The sequence below is a fragment of the Passer montanus genome, unplaced genomic scaffold (assembly GCF_014805655.1).
Source record: "Passer montanus isolate IOZ18808 unplaced genomic scaffold, ASM1480565v1 scaffold222, whole genome shotgun sequence".
Taxonomy (NCBI): Eukaryota; Metazoa; Chordata; class Aves; order Passeriformes; family Passeridae; genus Passer; species Passer montanus.
In genome coordinates, this window is record NW_024366838.1 from 109,073 (window position 1) to 132,345 (window position 23,273).

The window sequence follows — 23,273 nt, forward strand, 5'->3', positions numbered from 1 at the left end:
AGACAAGGAGGCAAGGCTCATATTTTGGCTCTGAAGAACACCTCAGGGCATGTGGCATGAAGAATGCCTACACTGGCATTAATGAAAAGCCCAGGGCATTTTCTTCCTCATACCATCACACCTGGGAAAATCCTCCTCTTTCTGTGACAAGCCTGCAAAACCCGTAGTGACACAAATACAGCATTCAGTCCAGCACTCCAGCTGCAGAACCCTGAGGCAAGGTCTTTGGAAAGGAAGCATTAAGAATTTCTCTTTCTGTGACAAGCCTGCAAGTGGTAATTTCTCAAAACCCGTAGTGACACAAATACAGCATTCAGTCCAGCACTCCAGCTGCAGAACCCTGAGGCAAGGTCTTTGGAAAGGAAGCATTAAGAATTGGTTTCTGAAAAAAATGGATGTCACAGGTGTTATCTGCTGTTATATCTTCTGAAGGAAGAGGAGCCCAGTGGCACTGGTCAGTTGAGAAGGTAGCAGCAAAATTGCAAATACTGACAGACAGTTCTGAGGGGCAAGGCAGAGGGAGAAAACAAGGGAGATAAACAGCAGCAAGGGCTCACCTTACCTGTCTGATTGCTGCAGTAAACCGGAGAGAAAGAAATGTCATCAAGGGCAACATAACCTCCCTTGGCGCTATTGAAAGCAACTTCAAATATTACCTAGAAATTATAGTAAGTTGTTATTTGTCCGTCATATACTCAACAATAATTTTGGTACACATCTTTCAAATACACAATTCTGACTGAATGTCCCAGACAGACTCCAGCACATCTCATACAGTGCTGAAAGTGTGGGGACTAATAAAATTATATCACTTATTAGCGATATAAATTAGAGCCTGACTTTAGCACTAGATCATTGCTCACTCAAGGTCAAGGAAACACCAAAAGCAATACAGCTCTTCTGCTTTAGGAAGCACCACTTTTAAAGATAAAGTAAGGCTTCTGCCACTGCATTATATAAAACCACAATTCACAATCATCATTCCATACTGATTAGAGCTCCAGTTTTATCTAGAATCTGTCTGGATCAAGAGCTAAAAACTCCCTGTGTTCATTGCTCTGCTATTAATGTATCAAATTTTACAGTTTTCTGTAAATATCCTCAGACACTGAAACCCGTGACTTGGCATTAGCTGTCAGGGAAGATTTCCTGTACAGAATTTATTTAAGAACCAGAAAAGCTATTGCTGTGCTTTGTTTAGCACAAAGATCAAACAAGGTATTGTATTTAGTCATTCCCAGGGGAAGTAATTTCCTCAAGTAAGTGGAGGACCATCTATAACTCTTGAGGAAGTGTCTTAAAATTTCTCTTAAGTATCAAAGGTCTGAGATACAGGAAAACTTTGAGAGCCAACCCCAGGGACAAAACAAGGAAATAAGGACAAATGCTTTCAGAGTGAGATTCTTTTCAGTGACAGCAATGCCTGGGAGAGCTAGTGAAAGAATCCTGAGCAATCTCCTTTAGCTAGATGAAACAAAGAGGAAGAGTCTCTTGAAGCAACTGAAGAGCTTATGTGTTAAATTTTAATATTATTTCTATAAAATGATCTCTGAAATAATTACTGTGTTAAATTACATAGAAATTCCTTGAGCAGATTAAAGGCCTGTCTAGCCCAGCGTCTTTTTTCCAGCAGAGAGCACCTACAGAAAAAACTGAAGACAATTAAAGGCTTTCAGTTCTTCTTCCCTTATGTTACATTCCTGGTGGATTCTTCCTTTCCCTTTATTTTTTCTAATCAGTTTTTTAATTGATCTTAATAATGGTATCTACAGTATGTCGTGGAAGTGAGTTCTATGGTTGAATCATATATGAAAAGACCCTCTGTTCATTTTATTTTAAAACTGTTACATGGTAACTAAGAATTTGGAACCGCAATGTAAATTTAGAGAAATGCAACAGTTAATCTTTTCTGTGCCCTTCATGACTCTTAAGAACCTCTAACATATTCTACTCCCATCTTTTTTTGTAAGGGCTGAAAACTGTTATTTCATTGATGTAACTTCTCCATACTTTTCATTATCTGCATGTGCCTCTTGGGCAGTATTTTTTAATATTTTTTTAATATTCTTAATTTTTTTTTTTTAACTGAGAGAACTGACGTTGCATACCCTGCTGAACACAAGATTTCCCTGTACATTTACCCAGTGGTACAACATCCTCTGTTTTGCTATTTATTCCCATATGGATAATTTCTGGATGGAATGCCACCAGGAAATGAGAGGATATTTTCACAAACAACAACAGTATTGCCAGGCTCTAAGTGAACATTAATTAATTTCCATCAATAGTGCTAGGACTGATTTTCCCCTTTTTAAGCATGAATTTAGTTTCTATTAAGTGAATCAGTAATTCACTTACAATTCTGTATTATGAAACCTTCTAAGATTCCCATGAAGTCTGATAATTTAAATGGATTATCACTGATTTTATAGAGTGTAAGAGGCCTGTGTAACATCTCATGAAAATTAGCTTTACCTCTAATAATTTCTGGAAGTCTACAGGTTTATGGTGAATTAGCAAATAATTTAGTTAGAATTAAAGCAAGTAGAATTTATCTGTGATCCATGTATTAGAAGTGTGTATGTATAGAGAGAGTATATGTGTGTATATATATAAAAATTACATACATATGTGTAAAATACACATGTAAGTATATATCTATGTATATAATATACATACACTGCTTATTTCAATCTTCTAGGTTTGGAGTATTTTTTAGAAAACACTAGGGAATAAAATATCCAATTTTTTTCTGATACTCTTGATAGTCATTATAATAACAATCAAGAGCTGTCTTGCACATTTAAGGACTACTGTACTCTTAGGACCCAAGTTTGGACTTTCTCTCATGAACTGCAGGATATAAGTAAGATGGAGAATAGACCTTGAATATTTTTTTAAATTTTTTCTTCTGCAGTATTTTTCTTATGCATTATTTTACAATATTCAGCATCCTCAAAAATGGATCATAGAGTCACAGAACTCTATGATCTGAACTGAGAGAACCTTGACATTATTCAGCAACTAAAAAACTTCCCATCAGTGAGACTCCACAACCTCCCAAGATACTCCAATCAAGCACTAACCACCTGGCTTCAAAATCAAGCATGAGTTTGGAAAATTATCCCTTCTTGACCTTTATGCAAAGGGTAAATGAAATCACAGATTACCAACATCTTTCAGCTACTGCATAATCCCTGCTATGTTCCTTGCTCGGTCTGAGTTGGCAACCTGAAGTCGCAGCTGGACTGTGCAGGAAGGATTGCTTTACCTCCATGGGATACGGCGCATTGAAGTCGACTTCTGCCAGTGCCCAGTCTGCATTCAGTGCACTGTCTGTTTTCCAGATCTCTTCATAAAAGCCACTCATGTCTCTTAGGTAAACAGTAAAAACAATGCTGCTTTCCTGCTTAAGTTGATAATAAAAAGATAAGCAGCCAGATATTGGGGCTGTGGTCTTTGGTGAGATTAGCTGAGCCACTTCCTGAAAATGTTTGACATAAACAGAGTCCACATACATGTAGTGACCTAGAAGCAGAAAAACATTTGGTATAAGGACACTCTTTAAAGAGCACCATGTACAAGAATTATTAGCAGATGAACAAGGACTAGACATATATATCTATGAGCAACAATGGTTGCTTCCTAGAAAATTTTAGTAATTCTAGAAGTTTTTTTTTCCTCTCTTTTCTTCCTCTGTACAAACCAAAATTGTTCGGCTAAGATATCACCAGCAAAATAGTCAGTCTCAGCTCTTTCTTTTCTTAAGTCTTTATCATTATTAGAAATAATATATATTTGAAACATAACAAACTCTGAACTTTGGTAGCCATTCATAAATGGAAAAATGTGCAACAACCGTGTAAACTCCCTGCCTCCCAACAGCTTGGTGTAGTATTTAGTCTCTCTTAAGTGCAACTTTTACTGTAGCAATCCAAGTAAATGAACAAGATTATAAGCCATGTGTTGTCTCATCTTTTATAAAGCAGTTCATTTAATATATCAAATTATTGTCAAATAGCTTTTAGACCTTACATATCTGCTCAGTGTATCTAGGATTTGGTTTATAAATGTCTTATTTTTACTGCATGGACTGGAGTTTTTATGTAAAATCCTTAAAGAAGATTTTTGGGAGATGTTAATGAAGAGAAAAATGCATTACATTTGAGGAAAGTATCTTCCCATCATGAATATAAGCCAAATATGACCTGCAGGATTTTCTAAGGGTACAGCTTTTAATATTTTGATTTTAGGAGTGCTATCTCAATCTAAACAGGACACATCCATGTTCACAAACGTGCTTTGTAGTTTTTCTTCTTCTGCACTCCCAGAAGCACAGCATCAAACAGTATTTGATGAACAAAAAAAGGCTCTTCACAAGTAGAAAGCCTGGAGAAGACAGAAGCATCATGCTGGAGCGGTACTTCAGCATGAACACTGCAAACTATGCCATTCAATTTGAGTAGGCACCACTACATTAATTAGCACACAGAAGTCTCAGACCTTCAGATGTCACTTCTCGCTTCACTCTGGTGGAAGGAGGGGAAAGGACTTGCTTGACTGTGGGTCTCCTCCAGACTGCCCACTGCCAGGGACTGGTGACTTCAGCAATACTTGCCCGCAAGGTTCTCAGCTTCACTTCTGTCCTGCAGTTTTAGCACAACTCATAGTTTATCTACAATCTGCCTTGATGATGCAACTTCACAGCCCAATTCTTGCAAAATAGAGGCACTTCTGTGACTTTAGGCTTCTTGAAGTCTTCTCAGTAAATGCTCAGCATCGAGGGCTTGGTGTGAAACAGAAATCTGTGGCTACAAGAAAACACATCCCTCCCAGCTGGAAGCATTTTCTGTCTCAGTCCTTATTTAATAGGCTAGTCCACTGTCTGCTCTTGAAGTTGTGGTGAGTTTAAACTTCCATCAAAATTCTACCGGCATTTCAGTGCCAGGGGGTGATGCAAGGATGGAGAGACACTCTGTACTCAACTCACACAATTGTGAAGTAAACAAAAAGGCACAGCGGCATGAGTTAAGGAAAGAGGATCAACCCTGCTTTTCATGAGATGTGATTCCTTGCCCTGCCACAAGCATCATGCAGCCCATGACACACACTGTGCAGCACCAGCCTGATGTCCTGACAATCACCTGCTGTGGTACTTTGGGCAAAGGAAAAGTTATCCTACAACCCTCTTCACAGCTGTGTAAAAATCTCTTCCCTGGGCAAGGTGTCCAGGACAAGCATTTCACACCAAGTGCAGAAATTCCAATAATTCTTCCCAGCATTATGTCTCTGAGGGGCTGTACTAACAGAACTGCATTCGACTGAAAGAAACAAAACTTCTAAACTGTACAGTTTCACCCAAGATTCTCCAAGCATGTTTTAATACCTTAGTTTTCCTACTTCATTTTCTCAATAGCCATTGCAAAGAAAACCCCTGTCACATATACAGAGCAGCAGTACAAGAATCTAAAACTTACTGTGGCCCACACATTTAGAATACATTGAAAGTTGAATTTTCGAGCTCTCACATCCAAAATTTTACTGTTATCTCTGAGTACTTTTGAATCTTAGCAAAGAGTGTAACTACCTTTTTATAAAGTGTACAGGCAATTTTGTCTGAACTTCTGCGAAATCCCCCAGCCTCTTTCTAATCCTGTTTTTATCCCATAAATCACTCTTACCATTCCCACCCCAACCCCACAATGGAAAGAACTCATATAATAACAACTCGCAGTATGAGAGTCATACACAAACCACAGACTCAGATTTTTCCACTATATTTCTGCTCTACATTTGTTGCTTACCCAGTGCATTGTTAAGTGTGTGGTCTTTGGGCAGGATAGACTGAGAATTCCGAATGTTCCCTCCACCAACAAACCAGTTGACGTTAGGATTCCAGCGGTTCACATAGCCACAAAGATGGTTTTCTTCAAAGTCACATTCTGCAATTGCAGACGCTACCAGCTGAGTGCACACATTTTCATTACAGAAATAGGAAGAGCAAATTGCTAAGCACTGGCCTCACTTCACATATGGCAGAGCAGATAAGGCCTGCCTGTATTTATAAAACTGGACACAGCATTTAAGAACTCATAATAAACAGAAGCAAACCTATCCAAAATTTTTGACCATCTTTTGATAAAATTTTCATTTCCATCATCTTTGGACCAATCTGTTTTTTTACCATTTGCCAGGATAGGACTGCTGTAATTCAGAACCAAATAAAGCAGATTTAAATACACCACTTCCATGTAGTAAATAGTCAAAGCAGAACTTTCACTTGTAAACCAGGGATGGCCAGAAGCAAAGCAGGATAAGAATTTCAAAACAGTAATGCAACTGCTTTGTCTCCTTCACAGACCCAAAGAATTGTGACAACTTGGTTGGACTCCACCAGAGATCTCCAGAAATGTGAAGATCTCTCAGCCTCCTAGACACTGGAATTTTTGAACTTCATTAGCAGTTTTTAGCAAATATCATGAGAAAATGGCAGAAACTGTAAATATATATATATATATATATCAGCACAGTTTTTTGACTGTAGCCTCGAGATTACACTTGTAATGAAACCATGAGCAGGCAGAGAGCAGAAATAGTCTTGCAGCTGTTATGTCTAGTATTTGAAGCTTTTCAAAATATAACAGTTGCTCCTGCTTGAAAAAGAAATAGATTTTGAATTATATTGTTGTATATACTACATGTGTGTATATATATACACACATATAGATACGTATATATACATATCACAGAGATAGGTGAAAAAACCTCACAAGTTTGTGAGATTATTTTAAAAACTATCTGTATTGAATATAGCAGTGTATTTTTCAATTAGGAAAAAGCCATTGTCTTTTTTTTTAAGCCAGACCTTCCATCCAGTTTTAAAACTGCCAACAAGGCATTTTCTTCTATGCAGAGAATATGAGGGTTGAGCAAAGAGTACTTACCAATACAATATCCAGAAGTTATTTTGATTTCAAAAACTGCTATGCTGGTGGATTTATCTTGTCCCATTTTGGCTTCCAGTACCAGCTGCACAATATAAACCAAACTGTCAATTTTAGAATTTCATTAGTACCTTGAATATTTAAATAGGATAAAGAGGAGAACAAATTAAATGTTTCTTGGTGAACCATCACCCTTGCAGTCACGTGTGCTTTAATGCATTCTGCCAAGCTGAAAGAGCTTGGCAGAATGCATTAAAGATGGGGCCAGTTCTTCTTTAACCACAGAAGACACACTGAAGGACAATGAGACAAGGCAAAAAATTCCCACACTTATTTAAGAGTATGGAATTCCATATTCTTCAGCTGTGGTTATGCAAGACATTATTGTGAGTGATGCAACATCACTCTGGATAGAAATACTCTTCTGTCAGCATGTGACTCCTTCCAGAAAGGTGCAGAGGGCAAGAATAAGTGAGCACAGCTGCAGACCCAGGACCTGGGGCTTCCTGTATCTGCCACGTGGCACAAGCAGCTCCGCAGGGATATCAGGAGCTGAAGCATCCTCATGGCAGGGCTCAGCTGGCCGTGTCCCCATGAGCTGCTCCACACAGTTGCTGGTTAGAGTACTGCCAGCTCTGCTCATGGGTGCTAGGGACAGAGGGCTCAGCTGACTTGTGCCACCAGCCTTACACACGAAACCCAAGAATAGGGCTTGAAATAAGTCTACATATATTAAAAAAAGAAGTTTGTGCAGCCCAACATATGCACCAGAAAGCCTGTGGCATCTTCTAAAACTGGGCTTACCTTATACTTCTTGGTGCTGTTCGTTAAATCTAAGCTAGCTATGAGCCAGCTGTCTGATGGCTCCTTGGCTGACCACAGCAAACGATCAAAACTTTCTCCTTCCTGCCTCAGGTACAGGTTGAGCCTGGCAGGATCAGGTGAGGTGTCTGAAGTTCTTGCTATCTGATAGATCAGTCTGACACAGCTCCATTCCTCGGAGTAGAGATCAGGGCTGGACAGCACTGCTTTCTCACCCTCGTAAGACGTATCCACAGAAATGTAATGTCCTGGGAACAGACACACACCAGAATAATAAATGTCAGAGGCTTTGCTTTTGCATCCCTGGAGAAAGTACTTATTTAGGAAGGAATGGTAGTTCTGGGACTAGTCAGGAGGCTGAGACCACCACTCCTCTGGTAAGTCATTTAACCTTTTGATATCCTGCTGCACTCACACCAAAGTGACTTCACGTATCTCCCAACACTTTTAAAAACAATTTTTAAAATATTGAAAATTTTGAGACAAGATATTGTATCAGTGTAAAGCAGATTATTATGTGGTACCCTTTGGAACTGATAGCTGTAGATAGACAAATTGATTGACAAGACAATTTGCACACAGAGAAATATTTTGCAGGAATATTTACTAGTTTTATAGACTAAAACTTTTTATTTTCCTGTAGGTTTAAAGACAACATAAAATGAGACATTGCAGCTAAAAACTCCCAAAGCACTTCTGGTTTTGAAGAATATAACTAGAAAGACACTTCTAAGTAGTAAAATTGACATGTTCAAGTCTGCTGATTCAAAAAATTGCGAAATGTAAAGCAACATTTCAACATACCAGCAGTCCAAGATTACTTTAAAATTACCCTCTGGGGCAAGATCTAAAACAGCCTTCCATATAAAAATAAAAGGGCGTGATGACAAGGGAAAAGTGCATAAGGAAGCAAAAAAAGTGGAAAAGAAACAATGTGTAGGAAAATGAGGCAACAGTAAATAAATTATAATGAAGCATAAGCATGGTCCTGGAAGCTCTACTAAGATATCAAAACCAAGATCAGAAGAGTAAAATGGACTACAGGAGTCACAGAAACCTGAAATGCAATGCCAGAAACAAGTGTTACAGAAAAAATGAAAACTTAAAAATAAAAACACCACAAAACAAAACAGTAAGACAAACTAGGACACCCATGTCTGAAACGTTATCCCACAGATTATCAGGAAAATGATCCTTCTAACCTAATGTCAATGTACATTAGAGAAATTCCATTTCTGATACTAATTCTCATCACCCAAGCTGCAACTATGAGTTAAAAGTGCTGTCAGGGCCTGTGTCCAATTATCCCTTTACCCAGAACACTTTCCAGGAAATATACTTGTTCTTTAATCTCATCTCATTTGACCACAGAGCTTGTCAGTTTCCATGCATATGTAAATATGTGGATAACTCAGAAAGTCAACAGCCACACTAATGTTAAATATATTGCTTGCCTTTGAGGCACAAAAATCCCCTCCCAAATCCTGCCTGAACCCTCCCACTCTACCAAGACACCCTCGTGTTGCTTCCCAGAAGCTCCCTTGTTGCCTTTTTAAAAGTATTCTCTCCAAATGAAAAAAAATCATCTACATGGTCACTACCCCTTCAAGGAAAAGCACATGTATAGATCTGCTTTATGAGGTTCCCAAAGTCCTCTCCCATAGACCCCCCACCCAGGGAAGATGCCAGGAGCAGACAGTCACTCTGACAACACCTGATTCTTTGGGAATTGCATGTCATAGCATCCCCCTGCATCTGTTCCCTTTCTCAGCGCAGACACAGCAACACATTTGTACTGCACATTTTGTTTAACTGATGTAAGATAAATGATTGCTAGGAGATAGCTGCAGCCCTAAGCAGTGTAAGGGGTTGTGCAAATACAGAAAAGCTGTATTTTCTTTCCCTTTTTAGGGAATGGAATTTTTTTTTCCTCTTATCACGATTTCTCTTTACATCTGCTGTCTGGTTTTAGTCTACTGGGGAAAGATACAAAATCACTGGTAGAGTACAAGTAACTTGTTACTGCAGCAGTATTTGAAAGAAAAATAAACACAGCAACAAATATTTAAAAATAGGCACTTAATGTTCATGCCAAATACTTAATCTGACACTATGTTACAAGGGAGTCCGCAGCATCCACTTTCATGCATTAATCCAGTTAGCTCACACAAGTTAGCACAGACATTATTTGTTTGCTAGCATATGCCTGCCCAAGGTACGCATTTTTTTCACAGGAAGATAGAGGGAAATCACCAAGACTCCATCAGAAGTCAAATGCCTCTTTCACATTCGGTTTTCATTGATGTTATTGATACTATCCTAATCAGATGAAGAATCCATGTTTTTAGACTAGCCTGAACTTGGATCATTTTACTTACAAAGAAACCTACAATTTGGAATCCATGCCTGGCAATTTCAGTTTAGATTTCAGCCCTGTTTTTGTCTGTACTTCAAGAGAAACCCTATAAACAACAGATCCTTCTTATAACAGTAATCTTTTCTCTTTTTTTTTTTTCAGAAATAAATTCGCATTGACATAGGAAAACACATTCACATGAAGACCTCAAATTACCAGCTGAGGCTTACATGGCTGCCAGGTTTTAAAACTTAATTGTATGTAAACCAGGGTTTCTTCTACAAAATAGTGGTTTCAAAGTAAACTTCTTAGAATTTCCAGTTGGGCTGATTATGTAAGTGTAAATTTGACTCTGCTGTCTGCATGTTGTGCACTTGCTCCCACTTTTGTCTGATTCACCACAGATACAAGAGTAAAGATTGTGAACTCCCTTTTTAACTGGTGGTGGGGGTTGCTTGCTTTTTTGTAAAAGGATTAATTTTACCTATTCATTAACTCTCCAGAAAGAGAGTACTCTCACTCCCAACCTAATAATTTCAGATTCTTTTGAAAACTTAAATGTGTAATTGGCTCCACTGAAATCAATGTGAGCACTGATAGAGAGCTTTATGTGTAGGTTCAAATGCTGCTCAGCTAATCAGGAACAGGGAGCGTGGCACTTGGCAGTACCAAGCACAGAAAATGCCAACATTAAATTTCTTCCAAATGAATGGCAGCATTGACTACATGGCCTTTACCCTAAACTGAACTTCAATAACAGCAATGACATGCCATTGATGCAGAAAGGAAGGCCTCACAATGCAGACCTTAAGGACTGACACAGAGCAATTGTGAGAGCAAAGCAAGGCGAAGGGGGGGGTCCTTGGAGTAAAGAAACAGACAACTTTCCACACTTGTTTGTGGGAGTAGTAGATAGGTTATTTTCCAGTCTGTGGAGAATTTGATGAATGCACAGTGGTGTAGCCTCTCAAAAATGGAACATGGAGCTTGATTTTGCAGCACGCCACAATCCTCCTGCTCATGACAGTCAATTTACAGCAGTCATTCAGGAGTTACCAAGAGCGGGCTACTCTTCAAAATCACAGGAAGACAGATGACAGTAGTCACAAAACTCTAGGAAAAGCCTGATGGCACAGAAACACAAGCATGCAATTTCCAGCAATTACTTGCTCAGGGGGTAGATGCAGCCCTTAGCAGTCTAAGAGGCTGTGCAAATACAGGAAAGCTGAACTTTCTTTGTCATATTCTGAGTGACATGGCTTCTTGAGTATCGTGGAGAGTGGCCTGGCAACTGTAGAGTCAACTCCCTCAGGACTCTGGGATATATCTCATCAGGTCCCATAGATTTATGTATGCTCATGTTCCTCAGGTGATCCCAAACCTGATTCTTTCTGAGGGACTCGGCTACCCCAGCCACATTTTACAGTCCATTCACTCAAGAGGCGTGGAGAGAGAGGCTGCCAGTGGGGGTTGGTATTGTATTTGTGGGGTGCCCCGATGAAGAAAGGAACAATGAATCAGACTCCATGTTCTCAGAAGGCTAATTTGTTATTTCATTATACTATATTATATTAAAAAATACTGTACTATACTATACTAAAGAATACAGAAAGGATACTTACAGAATGTTAAAAAGATAATAATGAAAACTTGTGACTCTATCCAGAGCCATGACATGGCTTTGCCCCAATTAGCCACTGAGTCAAAACTCTCACAGCAGAATCCAATGAAACACTCACCTGTGGGTAAAAGATCTCCAAACACATTCCAAAGGAGCAAAACACAGGAGAAGCAAATGAGATAATTATTGTTTTCATTTTTCTCTGAGGCTTCTCAGCTTCCCAGGAGAAAAATTCTGGGCAAAGGGATTTTTCAGAAAATATGAATGGGACAGGTTGCGGCAAAAAATTTTTGAGCACTTCTCCTCATCCTAGTTACCAATTTGCCAGCCTTGCCTATCAAGGGGATAAATGCTTTCTTTGACCTTCCTTTTCTGGCTGACACACCTATAGATGCTCTTTGTTTTGTTCTTTGTGACCTTTGTGAAATTAAGCTCCAGCTTTGCTTTTGCCTTCCTCACCCCATTCCTACACAACTGGGCTGTGACTATAGTCTTCCCTGGACACCTGTCCTTGCTGCCACTGACTGTGGATTTCTTTCTTGCCCTTTAGTTTGACCAGGAGGTCCTGACTAACCCATTCAAGTCTTTTGCCTTCTTTCTCTGAATTTTAACTCCTTCTGCTAGTTCTTGTGCCCTACAGAAAGCAACCTTAAAGATCCACCAGACTTCTGCTCCCTTGTCCCTCAGAGCAGTTTCCCAGAAGATCCTATTAACTACATCCTTGACAACCTGGAATTTTGCTTTCCTAAAATTCATTATTCTGACTTTACTCTTTGCCTGACCCATACCCCTCAGGACTGCAAGCTCCTTGAGTCCATGATCATTGCAGCCCAGGGTGTCTCTAATCTTGACAGCCCAAATTAACTTGTGTTGGCAATCCACAGGTCCAGTATCACACCCTCTCAGGTAGGGCTGTCTATAACCTGGCTTCAGAAGTTATCCTCTGTGCACTACCAGAATCTCCTGGACTGCCTGCAGCTCACCGTGTTGCTTCCCCAGAGTTGAAGGCCTCTGGCCAGACAAGAGCCTGCAAGCACAATGCCTCTTGCAGCTGCAGCAAGAAGGCTTTGTCAGCAGGCTCCCCTTGGTTGAGCAGCCTGCAGAACATGAGGTTCTCTTTGCTGTCACAGTGTCTGATTCTTACCCACAGGCTTTCAACCTGCTCATGACTGTTCTTCAGAGACAGAACTTCACACTCAATCCACCTCCTCAAACAGAGGGCAACCCCTCCACCATTACTTTCTGGAATAGCCTGTAGCCATCCATATGTGCAATCCAGTAATGGGATTTGTCCCACCAAGTTTCAGTAATGGCAACAACTTCTTCACAGCAGTACAGTGGCTCCCTCCTCCTCCTGTTTGCTGCCCACACAGTGTGCACTGGTTCAAAGGCACCTCAGCTGAGCAGTCAGCTCATGATGCCCACTTGGAGGAATGCTCTCTAATTTCACTGAGATATTTCACTGGTGTTTCTTGGCTTCTGTTATCTCAGGAGCCCCTGGCTTGTCTCCATGAGACATCCAATGTGCTGCAGTGTGGCCAGCACATCTCAGATCCACTGACTGGGACCCTCACCTGCACTCCGTCCCTTTAACCTTGATATGTCATCCCACAGCTTGTCAGGGGCAAGCCTGACTTTGTCCCCTTCCCTGACACATCTACTCTAAAGCTCTGTCAATGAGCCCTGCTCACTCCTGAGCAAAGACAAACTTCTGCAGTCATGATAAAAGCCAGGGATTGCTAACTACCTTTGACAGCTGACAGCCAACAGGTGCCTGGTAAAGGCAAACACCTACAGCCAGGACAAGGGATGGGAGAAAGGAGACCCAGATATGTTTCCCTCACCACTCTCTCACTACTCAGGCTAGTAAGTAATGCACTTTCTACTCACATTTCTATTATGATGCTTTACCTACCATGTAACTTGACTGTCTTCTGCTTGACAGCTGAATCAAACTTTACAGGACCAAACATTTTATGTTCCTCCATGTCCAAGCAAAACATTAAGCCCAGGGGGAATTAGGACACTGTGCTTCAAGCCTATCCCTCCTCAATGCAACTATGCACTGTGGCAGCAAGCCTGATGAAACTAGATATTTAAAATCCCCCTGTAAAAATGCCTGTCATCTTGCTGCTCTAATAAGCAGTTCTATACAGAGCTTCTCTCAATTTCAGTTGGTGATACATTAACTCCATGAGTCATTCACCCAAGGTTTCCAAAAATACATACATAAAGGTGGGCATCAGTAGATCCATCAGCAGTGGTTACATCAATTGCTAAGGAATAAGGGCTACTGAGCTCAGGAGTCGTGCTTTTTACAAAAAAGAGCACAGACGTTACACTGATTGACTTCTCTGTAAATAGCACAAACAAGACAAAAAAGCCAGATACTGGCTAATAAACTAAAACAAATTGCATTGAGAAAAATTTAAAAAAAAAACAAACCCAAACATCCACTGAAATAAAAAAAAATACCAGTTAGCTTTTCAATGATACATTTCCTCTGTAAAAATTTGGAAGGGTAACCACAGACTTGTTCTGGCTCTTGGTGGAATTTATGTCTGACACAGCTGTTCACTTAGTTCAGCCACAGCACAGCTTTACAAGAAAAACTGAATATAAGCAGCATGCTCCAAGAGAAACAATAATAAGGAAATATGAAGCAGGAAATTTTGATAATTTACATATGATTAGATACCCATTTATACAGAAAAATGGCAAGAAATGTCTAACACTTGCAAGTCCTGTTTTCATTTTTCTCTATATTTCCCATACAGAAACAGGAAAGACTGTTACCAGGGTTCCTTAGGACAAGTTGATCTATCAATGCCTTCTGTGGAAGCTCAGAATCTCAGTTTTGGGTCTTGGCTTTAGTTTTGGGATTTCTTTTCATATTTTATTGCCAAAAAAAAAGGGTAGAAAAGCAGTACAATTCTGAGCTCTATGAAGTCTTCTTACATCTCCAGAAAAATTTAGTTGGAAATATTAACAATAGAGCCACAGGGACAAAATGTTGCATTGCCCATGCCCTCTTCCTCAGCTGCATCCTGCAGGTAAGAAAATGCTGCAACAGTGTGGTGGATAACCCAGAATGTTGTTTTATTCCACATCTATCTGTGCCCAAAATTGCTACTGTCTCTCTAAGACCCAGCAGTGCAGCAGGAAACACAGGGCCAGCGGGTGTTTTTAGAGCCGGGGTCACCCAAGCAAAGCTCTCTTGCCTCCAAGCTCTGCCTCAAGCCTGAGGCTCCCCTTCATGGTTTTTTTAGTTTCTCTCTCGCCTTCAGAGAGAGGGGGTTGTTTCGGGCAAGTTTGTGGACACACAACAGCAGCAGCAACCCCAGAAGCTGCATTTCACAACCAAAACCTGTTTCAGAGTGAATTCTGCAGTGTGGGGCTGGAGGATGCTGTTCTCAGGGCCTGGGGAGATCGTTTCTGCCCCCAACACACCCACAGCTCGGGAACAGCAGCACCAACACCGGTGGAGTTCTGCAGGAGGCAGCAAGACCACAGCACCAACACCCAGAGAACCAGAGGCTGACACCTCTGCTACACCAGCAATTCTGCCACCAGAACTGCTTGGTAAGCTCCTGCCTTCCCCTCTTTTTGATCCAGAGAGAAGGCTGCACCGGGCATCTGCGTCTTCCTTGTGTCTCCCAGACCATGCCGGAGGAGGGCACGGTCTTGGGGGTCACTCCCCCATTCTGAGCTTCCCCTTGCTCGGAGCCAGTGAGATTTCAGCACCTTTGTAACTAGTGACTGTTATTTTTTGCCTGCTGTTATTTTGTTTTGTTGGTAAAGTGTTATTTTCCCCAACTATATCTACTTGTATTTGTTTCTCCTGATTGGTGGAAAGGGATTGATTAAAACTATACGGGCAGGTAAACTCATTTCAGAGTCTCACTTATTAAATTGTCTTAAAAGAACACAAGCAGTGATCCGCTTTTGCCAGAGCTGGTGTTTAATCCTTGGCCCGTGGGAGTCTTGCAGCAGCAGTTTCTCCCCTGAACAGATGGATGCACTCACAATACACGCAGGTCTGAGTGGAAAAGCCTGGCCCACATTAATGAACATAGAGTCTCAGTCCCAAAACATTCAAGGGAGTGCCATGATTACAGCTACTTGATACTGCAGGGTATAACTGGTGTTTTCATTCCCATCAAGCCACAGATTATTTTATTTCTGGCAAACTGTTAGCTTCACACCAGATGACCTACATGGTATACCCTGGGACTAATCAGTGTTGTCATCACTGAGAAAATGTTCTGTTCTTTAAGCCTCCTTGATTCCTCCATGGTTTCTTAAAAGCAACTCTGTGAAAGCAGCTGAGGGATAGATAAGCAGAAGGTGGGTGTTTTGTGTTTGTTGTCTGCAGTGACTGACGTTCACTGCTATTGTGAAGGTTTTGTTTTCTCTTCTGTACCCACAGGGGCAGCAGCAGTTCCAAGCCTAAAGATATCACTTCTTTGCAGAAAAAGCCTGTGGTCCCACCTGGCCACTGCTGGCTGCCATTCCAGGCAGGAGGGAACCTCAATACCTCACCAGATCTGCCCCTGAGCTAGTCATCTTCAGGGAGTCAACTGGGTTTCCAGGTAACTCTCACAAAGCTGAGTAGTATGTTAAAAAAAAAAGAATTTTTTTAGAAAAGCACAGCCTGGTGTGACGAAAACAGGCAGTTTACCCAGGCTGTCACCCACCTTCCTCTGGTCAAAGGGACAAACCTGACAACAGCAGTTCCTCCAGCAGCTTTCTCTCCAGCTCATCTTACTTTACAAGCTGAGTCTCCCTACAGGGACTGATATTAATGATTTGATCTTTTTCTTGCCACATTCACCAGACCAGGCCAGAGAACTGTTTGCCAGCCCTGGGGCATAAATCTTCCAAAGCTCCTTTCCCAAAGGATGGCTTTATGAATTAACTACCAGCTTCACCTCCTGCCCTGGCCTTTGTTCCCTCAGGAAGTTCAGAAATACAGCTGTTAGCAAGCCTGTCAAAACTAATACAATTAGCCCTGAAACACTTTTTGACTGCGGCATCTGCTTGCAGCTACTACCACTCTGGAAACGTCTTCCAGCCTCCATCCATCAGCTTGCCTGTGAAGGTCTGGCAAGAGTCCAGCCGGAGCTGCTGTTTTCTGCTTCTGATTTAGAGGAGTTGCTCCACTGTCACTGGGGATGCTTCCTCTCCTTGTTCTCCTTCAAGTCCCAAGGTCCTTACATCATGCACCAGAACTCCTGTTTATTCTGAGCCACAAGCATGTGGGTTTTTTCCTTTCACAATGACCTCAACAATTTTTATACACTTTCAAATTTTGTTTCTGTTGTTTTAACCAACCCATCAGTCTCGGTAAACTGCTGTTCACATCACTCAGTTCTCATTTTCATGCTATTCATCACATAATTTCAACAACTTTTCATCTGCTGACACAAGGACTGCCAAGTTTTTGTTGGGTATCTCTGATTTTCCTTGAAACAGCTCTTTCCAAAAGACATTTCCACGACTTCTGTTAGCTGGTATATATCAACATCCTGTGTCTCCAATATAGGTAGTATTTGGAGACACAAGATTCTCTGCTGTGAATTTCTGGATGGGAAATAATTGAAAAAAAGTTTTTTCTTTACTCTTTGGCATCCTAAATGAGTTTCCATTGCCCCCAGTGCACAGGGAATATTAAGGATAAGAAGCAAGTATCTATTTCTCATCTCTTCCATTACTAGCTCTATGTCTTTGCTATATCATGTTTCCACCAGGATCAAGCACACAAGGGAATGCACTGTGACATCTCTTCCAGCACAGCTGCTGGCCTTGGTGAAGTGCATCCCCACTTCAGCAGAAATATACAGAATTTCACTCCTTTGCATTATGCTGTCTATTTACTTTGCTCTTCACTCCTAGTATTTGCTTACACAGGTGCACATGATGTGATGTAGTGGAGTATGCAGGTAACATATTACGTTACGAGCTCTGCTCTGTATTATGTGCACATAATGTGCTCTGTGGTATGAGCACATCTCAGCCTGGCCAAGGCAAACCTGCCTACCTGTAGTCCACACAGTTTTGGGGGCACATCTTTGAAGAAAAAACTATCAAACCTGCAATCCACATCAAACTGTAGGCCAGCACTCCACAGGGAGCCAGCATAAGGAATTTGGTGAGCCAGACCATGAAGCAAGGGACTTCTTGCCGTGTTTTAAAAGGGGGCATTTATGGGACCACACTTCTGGATCTCAGCGACCAAAAAGCCTGGGGGAGTAAGAGTTTAAGAAAGAGAAAAAAAGAGATACTCCAACTTCATCAACCCTGTTTTGGTTTCTGTGTCTGGATTTCCATCATCTGGAAGATCAGGCTTTTGTACGTCAAAAGTAAAGATTTCTTCATTGAGTCATGTCCTTGGTGTACTCCAAAGTGGTTAAACTAAAAGCCTGTGGTGCTCACCATCTATGCCAAGCTCTGAAGCAATGCTGGACTTAGGGAAGCAGTCAGACTGGTCACAGGAAGTAGTGGTCCTGGGAGGGAGAGGGCAAGTAAGCTTTGGAGTTGGCATGAGCAAGGAACAAAAGTCTGCCCATCATGACTTGGCTTTGGTTCGTAACAGAATAGGGTCACAGCATGCATGGGGGGTCCTGGACCAGGTTTTCCATTGGGGAAATAAAAAAGCCTCAGCTGGTGGCCTTCTGGAGTGCATCTGCAAACCATGTGGATGCACTAAATGAAAGATTATAAAAGCTAAACTTTTCTGCTGCCTGGATCTGCTCTCTCAGCATCTGCCAAATCACTTGGCCTACTGCATTACCCTGGAAAAGAGCTCATCTGCCTAAACATTTGTCTGTCTCTCCCAGCTACATCAGATCAACTAAAATGTAACCTCTGTCCGCAAGCCTTGTCTCTCCAAAGGAAACTATAGATACACTTGGGTAGTAGAAATTCCATTTATTCTTATACCCAGCTGGGCTCCAGGTCCTACACGGATGGAAAAAAAAATACATGAAATACATATTTGGTTTCACTAACATCAGAATTTGAACTCCTATGAGTTCAGTTTCCTGCTTTACATAAGCTTAGTGGTTTCATTTCTTTTTTTATGCCAGAATCATTTGGATAACTGGCAGGCTCATGGTGGGCTGATCAACGATCTCACATCATAAAGCGCAAACAGAGCTGCAGACAGGTGAGGCACATATTTATACACATGAGCTGAAACAGCTGGTTATATAAAGAGCCTACTGGTGAGCTAACCAGATCCTGATGAGTGTGGGCAGTAACGTGGTCACAGATCACCTGCGGAAACTGGCCTAGTCACACCATCAATTTCCAAAAATAGATGGAGATCACTGTCTTCTAATGAGTTTATCACTGGCTGCTGTTGAGCAGCCCCTTATTTTCTGCTCTACTCACTCAGTGGCTACACTTGGGGAATTGACCCTAAGCAGGAAAGCAGCTGCAGTGACTCATTTTCTGCCCCAAAAAGCTTCATCCTGGACCAGGTGCATGCAGTGGTGAAGAATCAACATGCACAATCACAAAACCTTCAGTCAAGGAACGCATCTGTTGATGTTGAACATCACAACCACCAGGCCCATGGCTAACATTTCCTGGAGTTCTGCACAATTGCATGCATCAACTAACCATTTCAAAGATTGGCTTCAGTTTATTAGGACTGCTTCTCGGCTTGCAGCCCTGTACATCATTCCTGCTTGGCAGGGGCTGGTAGCAACTGAAAGTGTGTATGATGTGAACAGACTGAGCCAAAATCCAAAAAATTAGAGGGTTTATCAAAATAACTGTATATATAACTCTAGAACATCTCATACACACAGTGGTGAATTTACTGATGGTCTCAATATCCATAAAATTCACAAGGTATTTTACAGGATGCTGTGGGCCTCTGTGGGGACGGGCTGATGTCCTAGGATTCTCTCCCCTGTCCCTAAGTAGTTACAGTCCCTAGAACCAGTGGAAGGAGATTCAGTCATGGAGCTTGTGCTCCAAGCAGAATAATTGAACTATCCAAAATTAGTGAGGATCATTTAGTATCAAAAGCAAAAGACAACTCCTTGACCGTACTCCAATATAAGGAACAGAAAAAAATAGATACCAGTCAATGGTAAGAATGTTTAGTCATTTAGGAGATTTAGGAAGCAGTATTTGGCTTTACACAGCGTATCTAACTGCTGATTGTAAGCAATTGAGTTTTGATATATTTTAGCTTCCCTAGGTTTTATTTTAATTAAAATAGCTATTCAAACCCTTCTTTGTCCAACTCAGTGAACCACCCAACACATTTGATTTCACCTCAGGCCATCCAATGTCACCAGGCGCAGGGCTCTGCCATCTGTCTGTCCCAGTCCGGTCTTCACACGTCTGTCACATTATGGTGGCCTCTCTGCTTCCCCTTGCTAGGCAACAGTCAACAAATTAATTCCTTCAGGCATCCCCTTCAAATACTCCCCAGCTGCCATGGGACACTTGTCATCACAGATGCTAAGACTTTATTTGTAACACAAGTCTCAAATATTTCCATTTTTTCCCCAAGATTACTTTTGAAGTGAAAAGCTCATGAGAATGCTGGTGAATTTTAGCACTTTCTGCAATGTCATTCTAGTGAATATCCAGTGTTATCCTCGGGCAACTACTCACAAAGGAATTCAGCAAATCCCACTTGAGCTGTAAAACACATTTATCAAGACTGAAGTAAAACCTGAGATATAAATGAGTCATTGAAAAAAATCTATCAATCTGACCCTGCCAGTTCATGAAACTGTTTTCTTCAAGATGTCCTCACTGACTCCTGTTTCACAGTCAAAGTAAAAGCTTGTCAAAACTTTCCAAAGTAATTGAGTTTATAGCCTCTTATACAGATACTTTTTATTAGTATATTAGTATTATTCCCCCTAAGGGATCACTAAGGCTATTAGGCCTTATTCTACTTATTTTATATCCTAAATAGCCTAGAGAGGAGGAGGCTGAGGGAAGGTCTTATTGTGCTCTTCAACATCCTCACGAGGGGAAGCAGAAGGGCAGACACTGATCTCTGCACTCTTGTGACCAGTGAGAGGACTCAAGAAAACAGCATGAACCTGTATCTGGGGAGGTTTGGGTTGGATGTCAGGAAAAGGTTCTTCACCCTGAGGGTGCCTGGGCACTGGAACAGGCTCCCCAGGGAAGTGGTCCCAGCACCAAGTCTGACAGAGTTCCCAAAGAGTTTGGACAATGCTCTCAGGCACATGGTGTGATTCTTGGGGTGTCCTGAGCAGGGCCAGGAGTTGGACTCGATGATCCAAATGGGACCCCTCCAACTCACCATATTCTGTTATTCTGTGATCCTAGCGTGATCAAATAGACATCAATTAAATTTATACAAATCCATAAAACACTGTTTAAATTAACTTACACTCAGCGTACTAAATCTCACTGTGCACTTAGCACTACACCAAAGGAGTGGTTCCCTTGCAAATAAATGTACACCCTACATTTGAATATTGCTGACAATGTACTTAACGAACCTCAAAATGAGCCAGCAGGTCTGACCTTACCTCCTCCCTGCTGGCTGTTAGTACCCAAGAGTGGTCTTAGACGGATGCTCAGGTATGAATAAAGTGTAGAATAAGCACACTGTGACACTACCCTCCTGTTGCCTCCCAGCTCCTGTAGCCATTTTTCAGTGTGGAGGTCTGCCTGTGCTGGTTCTGGTATTAATTGTATGAACACACAAGTCTAGCTAAGCAGCATGTGCCTCACATTTATTCTGAATAAAAACAAACTATGCAGAAAATAAACCCTGCAGAAATAACTTTGCTCAATCTGCCAAGCTTTGTGTGGTCTTTCTAAAAACAGTCCTTAGTTCATGTCTTCTGAGAATGCCTTTTAGTGTCATATTTGCCATAAAGTATAACTCAGAAGTTGAGACAAGGCAAATGCTGCAATGCTTGAAGGTGTTACCAGAGTTCATACAGCATCAACAAACACATTCAGTGCCAATCCCAAACACATGTTCTCTGTGTCTGCAGCTTCCCCAGGAAGAGCAAATTCTCTGCTGCAAAAGTATTTTCTGCAAACACGTGTCCCTTGAGGGGAAATGGGAGCCAGGAGCTCTCACTGGGCGCACGTGAGTGCTCCCATACACTGCTCACAGCACCAACAGGAGTGCTGATGTGTCTGGCTGGTCGCTGGCAGTGACTCACTGCTTTGTTTCTAGTGAAACAATTCAAGAAACAGATTTTCAAGCCTGTCCCTGCAGCTGATCCCACCAGTTTTGCCTGTTACCCTGCAGAGGCAAAAACTTCTGCTGCTTGCAGAGAAAGCTCATTGTTTACTGAAGAAATCTGCAGTTGTGCTCATCCAAGAAGTATCAATGGGCATCTCTGGGAATACAGAGACAATTAGTTTCTTATTAAATATTAATGAGCAATTAGACTAGCTGGACAACTGTTATTTTGGGTTCAAATTTCATATACAGGCTGCTTGACTCTTTAAAATAAAATGGTGTAGGAATGTCTTTTCTGGCCTCTGCTCCGAGATACACACTCAAATAGCATCAACAGCTGTTTCACATCACACACACACACACACACACACATGAGATTTACCATGAAACAGGGTATCAGTGCAACCTTCTGACATGGCCCCCAGTCTCTCCCTCTGCTCTGAAGCAGGACAAAGGCCCAATCCCAGAGCACACAGAAGGGGAAACTCCAGGACTGTTGCTCCTCCACACCTCAGAAGCTGAGAGTAAACTAGGCCACAAGAGTGGATGCTTGCCATGTTTTCTCTTGGAAAACAAGGGGAATATTTATAACCATTAAGAACTCAGAAAAGACAAAAAGACAAGTTTTCAATGCATGATACTGAAATAACCTGAAGTACTGAGCCCTGAGGAAGGAAAGAAAGCTCAAGAGCTCACACACCAGCCTTCAAAAGCCTGGTCTCTAAAGCTACCAAGAAGCTGATACAAGCTGACCTAGTATGAAACAATTATCTAAGGCAAAAAGTCTTAACATTCTGAATTTAGGAAAATGTAATGACACGAGAATGCTGCAAAGAACTTTGCTATATGTATTTTACTTTTTCCATTTTAAAAAATTATAATGGGGGGGGTCAATAAAATACATCCTGCAAATAGGTAACTAAACTTTCTGAAAGGTTCTGTGAGATTCATAGAGACGCCTGGTCAAAAGGAATTACAAAAGTCAAAGGGTCTGCAAAAGCTTATCAAGTTTTGTTAGTAAATTATACCCTTGCCAAGGAAATTGGTGTGTTTGTTCCTGACCTGCTATACAAATCCAAAACAGTGGGTTTTGGATAAAGAGGTAGGGTAAAAGAGAAGATGGAGAGAGATGTTAATTAAAGAAGAAGAGAGAGAAAGAGAGAAAGGAAGAAAGAAAAAGATGTCACCAGTCCTGGCTCTAGTATTGAACCAGCTGGGTGTCCAGGGTCCTGGAAGTGCCCAAGTACCTGGGCTTTGCAGAGTTACCTTTCCACAGGTAAGTTATCCCTGACCTGGAGATAAGTTTCTTGCCTTCTATGCGAATCA

The 23,273-nt window shown here is 41.3% G+C and overlaps 1 protein-coding gene across 1 annotated transcript in view; it reads right to left on the reverse strand.

Moving 5' to 3' along the window:
• MAMDC2 (MAM domain containing 2) overlaps positions 1-23,273 on the reverse strand; it is a 56,561-nt gene that overhangs the window by 19,408 nt on the left and 13,880 nt on the right. Inside the window, exons 2-6 of the mRNA XM_039710064.1 lie at positions 7,749-8,014; positions 6,945-7,029; positions 5,805-5,942; positions 3,272-3,528; positions 563-656 (exon numbers count right to left, since the gene is read on the reverse strand). Of these exons, the coding sequence (XP_039565998.1) occupies positions 563-656; positions 3,272-3,528; positions 5,805-5,942; positions 6,945-7,029; positions 7,749-8,014 (840 nt within the window). The remainder of the gene's footprint in view (positions 1-562; positions 657-3,271; positions 3,529-5,804; positions 5,943-6,944; positions 7,030-7,748; positions 8,015-23,273) is intronic.